This window comes from Emydura macquarii, unplaced genomic scaffold (genome assembly GCF_026122565.2).
Source record: "Emydura macquarii macquarii isolate MOO-44397 ecotype Brisbane River unplaced genomic scaffold, CSIRO-AGI_Emac_v2 contig_1146, whole genome shotgun sequence".
In the NCBI taxonomy this organism is placed as follows: Eukaryota; Metazoa; Chordata; order Testudines; family Chelidae; genus Emydura; species Emydura macquarii.
In genome coordinates, this window is record NW_027131283.1 from 17787036 (window position 1) to 17799724 (window position 12689).

The following is a 12689-nucleotide window of genomic DNA, read 5'->3' on the forward strand; positions in this document are numbered from 1 at the left end:
GGATGAGATCTGCTTCACTATTGTTTGGATTTACAGGGATGATTTGATCAATGAACCATGTCCCCTCTTGTCTTGTTACAATAAATGAAGCAGGGCAATGTGTACCCAAAGGAAAGTAGTGATGCAAGAGGAGTCTGTTAGACAGTTGGTCGTGAGACACGCTCCCAATAATAATTAGTGAATGGGAACACTGTAAATTAACAGCTCAGTTGTGGAGTTAGGAGCAGACAAAGAGGGCAGTGTGCCAACTTTTACCTGCTGTGTATCAACTTCTCCTGTGCTGGCCAAGGTGTTGTAGCAATCAGGTTTCTTCCCCTCTTCCCAGTCCTGTTTGTCTATGCCCAACCTATCTGCATGGGATAGGGAGTAGCAGCCCCAGGGCTGTTGCTGTAACCATGATGGGAGTAGCCCAACTAGGCGATTAAGGGAGTGTCTCAATCCCCCCTGCCTGGGTGTGTATGTGATCCTTGGTCTCACCCTAAAACAGAGCATGTGCTTATCACATCTCTTACGTCCACAGCATCATTGTGATCGATATGTTTTATTTTCAGCTGGCAATATTCAAAATCAAAAGCATTTTCTAAATAAAAAGACACAGTTTTTGAAAAAAATAGAATGTGGTTGCCCGGCTGACTGGCAAGATGACTGTCACATGCACTGAAAAAAACAATTTAAACTCCTGATGTTTGGGTTTTCTCCCCTCCCCCTTTTTTCTAAGGTATTTTTACACCCATGACTCTCATGCTCATTTCTGTCCTCTTTGAAGTCAGAGGCAGAATGTCAGCTGATTTTGCTAGGGGCAGAACTGAGTGCAGATAGATGCACACTAAAGGCTAGATTTATGGCCACTGTAGATGCCTAAATCCCAGAGTCAGGCCCACTGGGATTCAGAAACCGCTGCTCAGTTGCCTCCCAGCTCTGCAGGTGTTTAAAACTGGTCAGCCCCTAAATGTTTGTTAAAAGTTCTGTAGGCACTTATGTTTGTCTGCATGCGCTGCAGCCCCATGCCAGGTGTCTGAACGCCCTACCCAGTTCCCATTCATTGTATTGGAAGCTAAGGCACCTAACCCAGGCTTTGTGAATCCCAGTAGTTTTCTAGATGCCTAAAAGTTAGGTGTGGCAGTGCCCAGTGCCTACATGCTTCAGTTTGTTTGTGAATCTAGCCCCATGGGCCTGACCCTGCTAAAGACTGAGCATCTCCAGTTTCCATTTGAAAGCAATGGGAATAGAAGTCACTTAGCACTTTGCAGGATCAGGCACTAAATTACCGTGATATAAAAAACTTGTCATTTCCATTTAACTTACTCCTATTCATAGGCAAAAAAAAGTTAATTTCCATGGGACAACATGATTGGATGAAATTAAGGAAGTGCAGAGTTAGGGTCAGTATTCCCTTGGCTCTCTGGAGGGTACTATAAATACACCAAAGTGCAGAGTAGCTGTCATATAACAGTAAATATTCAGTTTCAATTATTATACAGATTCTGCTCTTGCAAGTCTGTAGCTTTAAAAAAAATACTCATCAGCTTAGTGTAATTGGATTTGAATGACAGCAGCACAAGCGACTGCTAGCAGTGCACTATTGATGTGTGGCTGCACACTGACAACCAGTCTGGGGTCATTGTCTAGCAGAAATTGGGCAAATAAACCCTGCCGTTACTATACACAATTAGGTGTAGAACTCACTCTTTTCTTTTTATCATGTTTTGCCTCCTAGGAATTCTCCAACTTTCAAATCATTTGAGGAGAAGGTTGAGACCACTGTCACAAGCCTTAAGGTACTGATTAGGAGCTGTGTTATGTGCTGTGCTTGTTAAAGTGTGACAGCTTAGTCATCACTGTCATTTGTGCCAAAGGCAGATTGGATTTCATCCTTCCATGAAGGATTTCATGACGCTGTAGTGCAGTGAAAGAAAATGAAGGCAATATGCAGAGAACTATTCTTTTTTTGTTTCTTGAATGCCAAGTAACAAACTATATTGTCTGCCAGCTTTAAGTAAATGATTTCAACCAGTGCTCCATTGAAACAATGAGGGCCAGATGCTTAGGTGATGTAAATTGTTGGATGGAACTATGCTAATTTACACCAGCAGAGAATCTGGCCCAGAGCTGTCAACTGTTCTTTAAAATGTCAAGTGCTGACTTCCCAGCTAATGTCAATAATTCCTCTGGATTGCCTCCAAACTGTATAGAAGTCTGTACTGAAGGAAAGGTACATTTTGATGGCAATCGGGGTAGCTCAGGGTTAACAGTTAGATACCAGACTTGAGGAAGTAGCACCTTTTGGGGTTACCACATTAACAAAGCAGAGCTGGGCACATCTGAAGGGAGCTAGCCTTTGCACTGTGCTGAGGCCCATAGGAGAAGGAGCAGAGAGGCCGTCTTCCAAGGCTTCTCATTCTTCTGATGAAGTGTGCATAAAAAACGCTTCTCAGTTCAGTGTGATGTAAAGATTCAATTGGATCACAAAGTGCATTCTTTCCTCCTGCTGACTGGAGCGATGTCGTCAGCCTTTGGAAGAATGGAAAATGTTCGTTGCATGAGTGCCAGTGTCTGTTATGACATGCAGGTAAATATCCTTAGGTTAGTAATGGCTTTACAACATGTTCCCCGAATACAAATTGCAACTGAAACGCAAGGCTGCAAGTACCTAGGGAAAACCTGCTTCATAGACACCCTGAGTGAAATGTTATAGAAGAGAGAATTCCTTCTCGTTAATGAAGGGCTGGACTTTGCCTCGGATGCTCCAGAACAGACACATCCATCGATTAATTTTTGAGATGTTATGTCATTTACATCTTTCAGATGTTCAAAGTACTTTAGTAGCAGGCTTTTATGGCCTGTACATCCCTATAATAGCTGATTATTGAATTGATCTTCACTGCAGCCCCCTTCTGCAAGTGGGAAGCTAAGACACACAAGGACAGAACTGGGAATCAAACCCAGACCTCCAGAATCCTAGTCTAGTGCCTCCCACGCTTTCTCACACACACCTCTACGCTCAACCGCCACCCAAAAGAAACCCTTTCAAACTCATTGTGCGTAGAGGACCTTGGAATTTCTGAACTGCTGTGTATTGGGGCCGTGTGCATGCCATGCTTATATCTTTACCCTCCCCTACCCTACACTCCTGCATAAGGAGGTGCAGCCACCACAGGCACCCCTGTGACCACCAAAGGCTATAGCAGGATCTGCTGTGGTTTCCATTGTTCTCATGTCAGTCCTCTTTTTCTGTTGAGAAAAGGTCAGTGGTTTTTGCATGTAACTATTTAGGTAATTATTTGCTTACAGTGAGAGTAGTTACTAGAGTTAATGTTAGGCTTTTTTAGCCCTGTTTGGTATTTGTACTCCTTGTTAAGGCTCCACTAAGCCATCCTGCAATGTTGAGGGCCTACCTAAGATGGCCAAAGCCAAGTCTACTGCTTTAAAGCTGTGCATCTCCTGCTGCTCCGTCACTGGCAAATGTACTCACGGTCATTCCTCCTTCAGCGAGGGGCATGTTCCTAGCCAGGGCCCTGGTGTCAACTACACCAAATGAGTGCAAGAGTCAGCTCAATTCACTTCTTAGAGGTGATTCAGAAAGCATCATCCTGATCTCATTCTGCTGACTTTTTGGAACAAGTCGGCAAACAGGTTCTGCTGCCAGAGACATCTTGGCACACAGGGTCTTAGCTAAATCATCCCATATTGTCAAGTTCTGAGGGTCTGATTAAACCACCATCCAGGAGCTAATCATTCTCTCAGTTGAGTTCCCTGACCCCAGAGTTGTGGGTAACGGATTAGCTCCTACATCCAGAGCAGCAGTGATGTTAATGCCAAGCCTTCATGGCAAACCTATTGAATCTTTTAAGCTCAATGTATCTCAGCACTGTTTTTCTCCCTTGGCACCAAGGAACAAGAGGAAAAAACTGAGCCATGATTATTCAGCACCATGACAATCAGGGAGGTGGTGGTGGTAGCTGTGGCCAGTGTCTCCGTATCAAGTACCTCTCTTCCCATACATCCTGCTCTCTCCACCTTCCCTACCTCTTCAGATAACCTAAGGTCTGCAAGAGCAGCGCTCCTCTACTTTCAACATCAACAGATTTTTCCATGGAGTGGGTCTGGCGGAGAGCAGGAAATTATGGGGAAAATTAGAGCAGGGGTCATTCTCCCAATTACAGCAACCAAATGAGTTCTTGAAGAGGGGAGAACTTCCTTATGAGCCTTCCTGCAAAGAAAGGGGATGGAGGCATGTTTATTTGAAAAAGCAAACACAGGTCTCCAGTAGTCTTGTGATGTCCCATAGTAAGGTTGCCAGAGCTGATGTTCCCTGGTAATCTCACTAAAATTTTAATAACCTTGAAGTTGGACATTGGGCTGGACAAAGGGGCCTGAGAGAGTTGATTGCCCAACTCTCAATGAAAATCAGTAGGAGCTGGGCATCTAACTCCCTGAAGCGCCTTTGAAAATCAACTTTGAAAATCAATCAAAATTTGCAGATGACACCAGGGTAGGGGGTTGCCAACGCTTTGGAGGCTAGAACTAAAAATCAAAGGGATCTTGATAAATTGGGAGAACTGGGCTATGGACAACAAAATGAAATTCAACAAAGACAAATGTAAGGTGCTACACTTAGGGAAGAAAATCCAAATGCACAAATACAGAATGGGGGATAACTAGCTGGGCAGTGGCACTGCTAAGAAGGATCGGGGAGTTGTGTTGGATCACAATCTCAACATGAGTCAGCAATGTGATGCTGTTGCAAAAAAAGCAAATGCAATTTTGGGTTGCATTAACAGAGGCATAGCATGCAAGTCATGGGAGATGATAGAACCGTGCTACTCGGCACTGGTCAGGCGTCAGTGTCCAATTTTGATCACCAATGTCTAGAAAGGATGTAGAGAAACTGGAAAGGATCCAGAGGCAAGCAACAAAGATGTTCAGAGATGGAATGCAAGCCATACGAGCAAAGGCTGAAGGAGCTGGGTATGCTGAGTTTGGAAAAGAGAAGATTAAGGGACAACAAGACAGCGGTCGTCAAATACTTGATAGGCTGCCATAAAAAAGATGGAGAAAAATTGTTTCCTCTTGCCCAGGACAAGAGGCAGTGGGCTAGAACTACAGCACAGCAGATTTAGGTTAAATCTCAAGAAAAACTGCCTAACTGTAAGAACAGTAGGAAATGGAACAAACTGCCCAGGGAAGTCACAGAATCTCCTTCCCTAGAGGTTTTCAAAAAAGAGGCTGGATAGTCATGTTCTGTCTACACCACCCAAGACACAAATCCTGCATCTTGGCAGGAGGTTAGACTAGATGACCCTTGCAGTCCCTTCTAACCTTATGGTTCTATGAACTACACACTGGATCTCAGCTAGAGGAATCTAGTAAAGCAACTTTTATCTTTCACCATATTTCTGTTTTTCAGCTACAGAGCAGGCCAAAAAAACCGCCAAGATTTTTGTAACTGTGTTCTTAGGGTGTCCAAATTCAGGTGCCTTGTTGTCTGAGTTGCTTTAAATTTTGAAGAAGAATTCTACATCTGCCCTAGATCTGAGGCCAATCTGACTTTTATTATAGCTTTCAGAAGTGGGCCCAAAATAGGACTTATAATAAAAACTCAGTTGCAGTCATAACCATGGAGCAGCTGCCACCTGTTCATAACATGTCTCCAGTCCATATCTGTCAGACAACATTTTTTTATATCCTCTATTACTATTTGCAAACATCAATAAAGGGGGAATGTTTCATAAACATCAGCAATTTCTCCTAGAAGTCATACCAATTTTCCATCTGAGGCCTGCACTGTTCAGGACAAGGACTTACAATGCTGTTACCTTATTTTATAGCTTTTTAAACTAGAAAAGCAGCTACTGCTTTCCATCATGTACTAGCAAGTGAAACAAAGGATTACATGGGATTAATCCTTTTGAGACAAAGGACACAGTACATTGAATTATAATCATTTTCCTAAGCATTCACTTGGCGGAGAGTCTGGAAAATGCCTGATGTTTGGAAGTGCTGTTTCAGCTTTAGGATGGAGCAGAAATATCCTGCCCTAGCCACAGACCTGAATCCACTTCCAGCAGTGTGCCCAGGTCATGACAGGAATGCTCTCATGTCAATTCAAAGCAGTCCTTATGAAAGCCTTTGTTTAATTTAATCTCGATCTGCTGTTTGTCTAGCGGAAGAGTGGTTAAAAAAGGCAAGTGCTTGGGTGATATGAGGGGACAAATGTGCTAAGGTTTACCAAAGCTTTATTTACAGATTAGACATCCTAACCTTTGCTAAAATCTTGTTTCGAAGCAATTTTATACGTTTGTTTTTAGTTTTTATACTCACTATTTCTCCATGATCCTGGTCTCTGGAAACAGGTTGATTGAGTACTTCTCTAATGTGCCTCATTAATGGGATTTATTTTAGCATTTTACACAGAAAGCAAATTCATACTAACTTGAATCTGATTTTTTTTAAGTCCCTTAACCCAGCTTGAATCATTTTTCTCCAGTTATTAAATTATTCTGTTGACTTCAGTGGGTGACATTTACTCACTACTGCTCATTTCTGCCACCATTACCTACATTTCAGTAGTACCTTATTCAGCAAAGAGAGCCATTGCTTTAAATACGCAGTGAGGAGCTACTCAACATATGCAAGGAAGAATCTAGTGCTATAGAGAAATACAATAAATGAAACATACTCATTAAAACAACACCCTCTCCCATAGTAGGGCTGAGGTTTTCAAAGCCACCTAGATGATTTAGAAGCTCCGTTCCCATTTAATTTAATGGGAACGTAGCTTCCAAATACCCTAGGTAACTTTGAAAATCTCAGCCTCAATATTTAGAATTTTGTGTATTTAAAAAAACCCCTGGTATCAAAAGCTCAGAACACAAGCCCATTGTGCGCTTTGAATTGCTGCCTACTCCTCACGGTATGAGAACATACACTTCCTCTATATAAAAGTCCGCTTTCTTTTAAAACAAAACATTGGGTGTGTGTGGAGGAGGGGAAATAAGTAAATTGGAAACATCATGGAATGGCATGAGAAAAATCACTGTTTTCTTTACTGCTTTGCCCTATTTCAGACGAAGGTTGGCGGGACAAGCCACAGTGGGGGAAGTTTTGAAGAAGTTCTCAGCTCTGCTGCCCACGCCAGTGCTCAGAGCTCTATCTCAGGTACTCAGCTTCCTGAGAACGAGGAGGAGCTTCAATGTTAGACGGCAGTCCCTCGGCCATCTGTTTCTTACCTGGTGAGACTTATCCCCATAGGCTTTTCTATGCTTCCCTTCCACAGCCAGCTTGAGAGACAAGGCTTTGTGACCTCTTGATAATGGCCTCACCCATGTTATTCTGTAGACATTCTTCCAAATGTATTTGTATTTTTACTAGGCCATTTTACCATTAAGCGTTTTTGTACTCCTAGAAATTGCACATGCACCATCAGTTCTTAATGTTCCAATCTCTATAACATGAGTAACCAAACAGTTCTTGCTTTATGGTATTTTCCCTTCAACTCTCACCCCACCTCTGCTCCAGTTGTTAATTTCTTTGGCTTTTATTTATTTAAAGGGTTGACTGTGTGTTTAGTATGCATGTTTCTGTTGATTATGTAACCCTCCTCAGTGCCACAACAGACAGATGGGTCTAGGACTGTGCGAGGATTTCTGTTGCCAGCAATAGTCCGTACACCAGCTGTCCACCAAATTATACTAGTGCCCTTTACTGAGAAGCATATAGACATGGTCTGAGTTGCTTAAGGAGTAAAACAGAATCTGTTGTTGTTACACTGAAGTCTTTATTCCTTTTTCACTTCCACACTCTGGCTTTGAATTCCCTCCCTTAAAGAGGTACCCAATTATTCAGATGCAAACTAAGTTGATCACAGTTACTGTCCCACAGCAGGAAATGCTACAGTTGAAAAATGTGTTCTGTTACTTGCTGTTTGGTTGATAAGACTTGATGCTGGGAACGAATTACAGTGTTAAAATAAAACAAAAAACAAAAACCATACCTGTTTGCCTCCGCACCATCTGCTTAGAAAAAAGGTGAGACTAATTTTTGACTGAATGGTGTGAGCCTCATCAGAATTGGAGTCTTGAGAGAATCCATATACAATTTACTAAAGATGTGCCATAGGTTAGAGAGCCCATGCCTTTAGTCTACAATCCAGAGCTGGTACTTAGTATAAACCTTACATTTTTATGGTACGCTAGATGAATATGTGCTCCAGACTGGGCCAAATTCTGTCCTGTTTTACTGGACTTCAGGGTATAATTCAGCCCCTTGAATGTTAATTGCTTAATCTCCAAGAAGCCAGCATCCTCTCTCTTGGCTTAGATGCAGCGTGATTTGTTGCATCATTTTATATTTTTAGAGAAGGAACAATAAGGTGGTTATAGTACTGTCTGCCAGCCAGCCAGCTGTTGGCGGCAGCAGCAGCAAAAGAAAACTCGAGGGCTAATCTGCAGCCTGGCTCCCCAGACTGAGATGAGCACAAGCCTGTCACGTATTAACGTGAATGGGGGAGGAGAAGGGAACCTTAGCCTGCTTTTTAAAAAGGCCTCTATTTAATTTTATCATAATGCAAAGCTTCAAATCAGCTTTAGCCATTCTGTATCTTAAGACTTTGCTAAAAGCTTGTCAGGAAAATCCTGTTTCACAGTGGTTTTATAGGTCGGTTTGGGGTGTTTCTGTGTTTTGGTCTTGGTTTATTGTTTTTTAAAAGTTATTATACTTAATTCTTCCATGTGACTGGACACAATTTAACTCTGAACACATATCAAATGCCTCTTTAATGTGATTTATTTTAATGTTACACAAAGCACATTAAATTAGTTTTTCAAATTTTCTTGTGACAATTTGCAAGTTTCTGTTGCAGCATTGTTGTGGATAAACATTAATTTTATTTAAAAAAACTATTACATAGTTTGTGTAAATGAAGTTAGTGATATTCTTATTAAAATGAATTTTTAAAATTAGCATCTTTTTAAATCTCTGCCTCTTGTGTGTTTCTAGTGGCAAGATGCCACTTGTAATACAGTCTTGTTCTAATAAGATGTTACAATGGAAATATCAAAAGAAGATGCACAGACTGATGGTTTAGGCCAGCCACATAGATATGTCTGAACTCTGGTTTATAATATTTTTCTCATCAGTGATAGTTACACACACAAACCTGATGATGAGATTCATGCTTTATAATAGCCATTTAAGATATATGACTATACTTGCTAACCTGCATAGTGTGCAAGAGTTCTTGTAGAACGGTATTTTATATCCAAAATTTATTTCACATGTATAAACGTGTTATTGGAAATCCCCATCTCCCCAGCCTCTCAGAGTGGTGCCTATTGTGACATCCATACAGTATTGCCAACCCCAAGCATTCCAGAAACAATCAGAAAAAAAAAATAACCCAACAGATTTTAAAAATGAAATTCTTAAAATAATCCATTTGAATTTAATTATTTTACTTCCTACTGCTACAGGTTTTGGATTCACATTTTCCTTCCCAACTATGAGAGCTAGACATGTCCTTTAAAAAAATGAAATAAGAGATTCTGGTGTATTCACATGACTCCAGGGTCTGGGACTGTAAGAGAACCTCAAAAATCACAAGATTTGCAGTGTAACTGTAAGTACAAGCAGACAGGATCACGCTAATGTGGTTCTTCAGGCTGGAGTTAAATTGTATGATTCTTTTTATTCAGTGCATTTATCATAGCAATGTGTTTTTACGAAGTTGGGGTAGTTTTTATACTGTGCTTCCTGTTTTACCACAACCTCACATTTGGGTATTTTTTTCTTCCTTCCCAATTATTGTTAGGCTTGTCTGTTGGAGGGACAGTTATAAAGGGAGACTTCTTTTTTGCTGGAATCTAATGCAATGAACGGCTTCAGAATATGCTTTGTGTACTGTGAATGGAATCACAGTAATTCTTCCGACTTACCCTTGATAATTAGGCTAAATTATGGGGGAGAAATTGTTGCTACTGATTTGGCTACAAAGTATGCAGCCGCATAAAACTTCCTATTGTTTTGATTACCTCCTCTCAAAATTCACTTTTGTTTCATCCACTTATGTCTTTCATTTTAAACTGTAAGCTCTTTGTGAGCAACGACTGCCATTCACGATATGTTTATACAGTTCCTAGTAAAATAGTGCTCCAACCTGGTGGAGTTTCCTAGGCACTCCCACACAAGAAATGATTAATAATGCAGCTTTGAGAGAAACTCTTGAGCAAAAATATGTAGGACGGTGAATGTATTTGGCCTGAAATTTTCCACACAGGGTCTCCCAGCTTTATAAATTCTGAGCCAAACCCGTGAAGCTGATTTGCATGAGGCGAGTGCATTCGAGAAGGATGTTGATGAGAAGGCAGCAATACACTTTCCCAGTTATTTTTTAAAAATTCTTGAATAGGCCAACAGCCAAAAATACCTTGGGATTGAAACATGATATGAACATGGGCTTGGCAGAGGAGTGATGCATAGCCTTATTCCTCAGTAAGTTGGTTTGAGAAATAGATTTTCAAATGCTCATATTAGTGGAATCACAATGTGTTTTGTTTTTGCTAAGCTCATTAAGTGCACACCAGATAGGCTGGTCCATGCATGCTTCCATTGTACGTAAGTCCGATACCATCCCCATCACTAGCGTATCCAACCACCTTTCACTAGTGCAGGGGCGGAGGCAAAAGCACCAGCCAGTCCTGGAACGTGTTTGGTGGCTTTGGCAAAGGCATCAGTAACGAAATGCACAGGAGCGGTGATAAAAGCGCCAGCCAGTCTCAGACAGGCCCAGTCCTGCTAGAATTATGGGGATGTGTACAGGTAAATTAGCACCTTAACTCATTTTGAATATGGTAATATTAGATAACTGACCTCTAAATCGATCTAGCTATACACGTGTCCTAATAGATTGTAGAGTAGGTTGTATTACATGATCCCATTGTGATATTGTATACAAAGCACTAGAGTGAAAAACATGTGGTAGCTCAGCTTTGGCATACCTGCCACAAGTGCTTTGATTGACAATCTTGTTCTCTTGTGTTACTCTTTTTTCTCAAAAGAAAAAATTAACTTACGTTTAGCAGAATGGGTAAAAAGAGTGACTGTATTGCAGCCTCACACTGCTAAGCAAGGAAATGGTGACTTGTAATCTCAGAAACATTTATAATTCAGTATTAAGAATACTTTGTGCAATAACACGGGTAAAGCTACCAAGGAGATGCTTTTGGTGCATGATCCAGGGTCCACTAAAGTCAAAGAATCCCCTTGAACATTGAATCAGGCCTGATATGATGCAATGAATGTGGAACCAAATGAACAGTATATGGGGAAAAAAGTGTAAAATAATTAGAGGAGCAGCCACTTGAAAGAATTTTACAAAACAAGTTTTGAGGCCAGAAAATAGCATTTTACACTGCTTAAAACAATGAACACTCACTGAAAATAAGTATGTGTTGTAGTTAAAAGTAAACAGGATATTTTCATTAAAGAGCAAATAGAATATTCCCTACTGCTATAATCTCTCCCAACTCAATTCATCATCATTAGACTATATGCTGCTGAAAGATAATAATTTGACTTGACCTTAGTGATTAAAACCAGTTACATTTCATTCATTTTATAATTAAGTTTTGCCTGTAGTGAAATGTGCACTGGCTTCAGGATAAAATGCTTTTGTAAGGTTTGACGACCAATATATGTTGCTAGTATGCAAAAGGTGTTTATATATCATGTTACTATGTATTATCTGCACCATATGTGTATTAAACACAAATAGCAGTTCTATAGTCTAAATTGGCCTATACCTTGCTATAATCCTCTTCTCTTATGCTAAGCATCCCACAAGACCTGTCATTAGCTAAAGCAAACTTTGGCTTAAGTAGACAAAAGTTTTCAGGATCAGGATATACAATTATTTTACAGCAGGAAGTTATTCTCACAGCCCAATAGTGAAATGTCCCAAAGGAATAAGACACACGATTGTTCTACCCTAGTACAAACCTACTAGGTGCCATTAGGCCTGTTGGTAGCTGGAATGCAAGTGGCCAGTGGTAAGGGGTACACCATGGTACCAGAAAAACCAGGTAGAAAGCTGTTTCGTTAAATCTAGTTTCAGATGACACATACACTAGTAAATAGATAAGGTATAAAAAGATAGCGTTAGGGGTGTAACTTTTGGTGTAAGGTGAATGTAACAATGCTGCACAAAATGGACACTGGTAGCATATGGAACCCTTTTCCTGTACTACATTATTGGCTTATAGCAGGGGTGGCCAAACTTACTGACACATACACTCCCATCCCCTGCGACCCAACTTCCTGCTGGGCAGAATCTTCTAGCCCCACCACCCTGCTAGAGGGCAGAAGCTCCAAGTTCCCAACCCCAGTCTGGTAGGGGCAGGACATAGGGGGTTCTGTGAGCTGCACTTTAACTGTAAGAGAGTCGCATGCAGCTTACGAGCCACAGTTTGGCCCCTCTTGGCTTATAGCAATAAACTTGACTAACACTGGTTCTCTTGACTGTTTCATAAGGAACCAAAATTTGGTCAAGTAATTGACTATGTAAGTTAAACAAGTTGCATCAAATTAAAAAAAGACAGCCCTAGTTACACTGTTTGACTGCTAGCACTCTAGGATAGTAGATGCAAAGTTACCCTATCTATGTTCTTCCATGGCGTCCCAGCAATTAATGGAAA

At 40.9% G+C, this 12689-nt stretch overlaps 1 protein-coding gene across 4 annotated transcripts in view; it reads left to right on the forward strand.

Moving 5' to 3' along the window:
- TPD52L1 (TPD52 like 1) overlaps positions 1–12689 on the forward strand; it is a 77472-nt gene that overhangs the window by 60114 nt on the left and 4669 nt on the right. For 2 of the 4 annotated variants that reach the window (XM_067546705.1, XM_067546704.1), the window contains 2 exons: positions 1718–1778; positions 7068–8960. In XM_067546705.1, coding sequence (XP_067402806.1) covers positions 1718–1778; positions 7068–7199 — 193 coding nt within the window. In that variant the 3' untranslated portion in view covers positions 7200–8960. Of the gene's footprint in view, positions 1–1717; positions 1779–7067; positions 8961–9470; positions 9621–12689 lie in introns of those variants that run through there. The other 2 variants (XR_010919449.1, XR_010919448.1) reach the window with 2 other exon arrangements.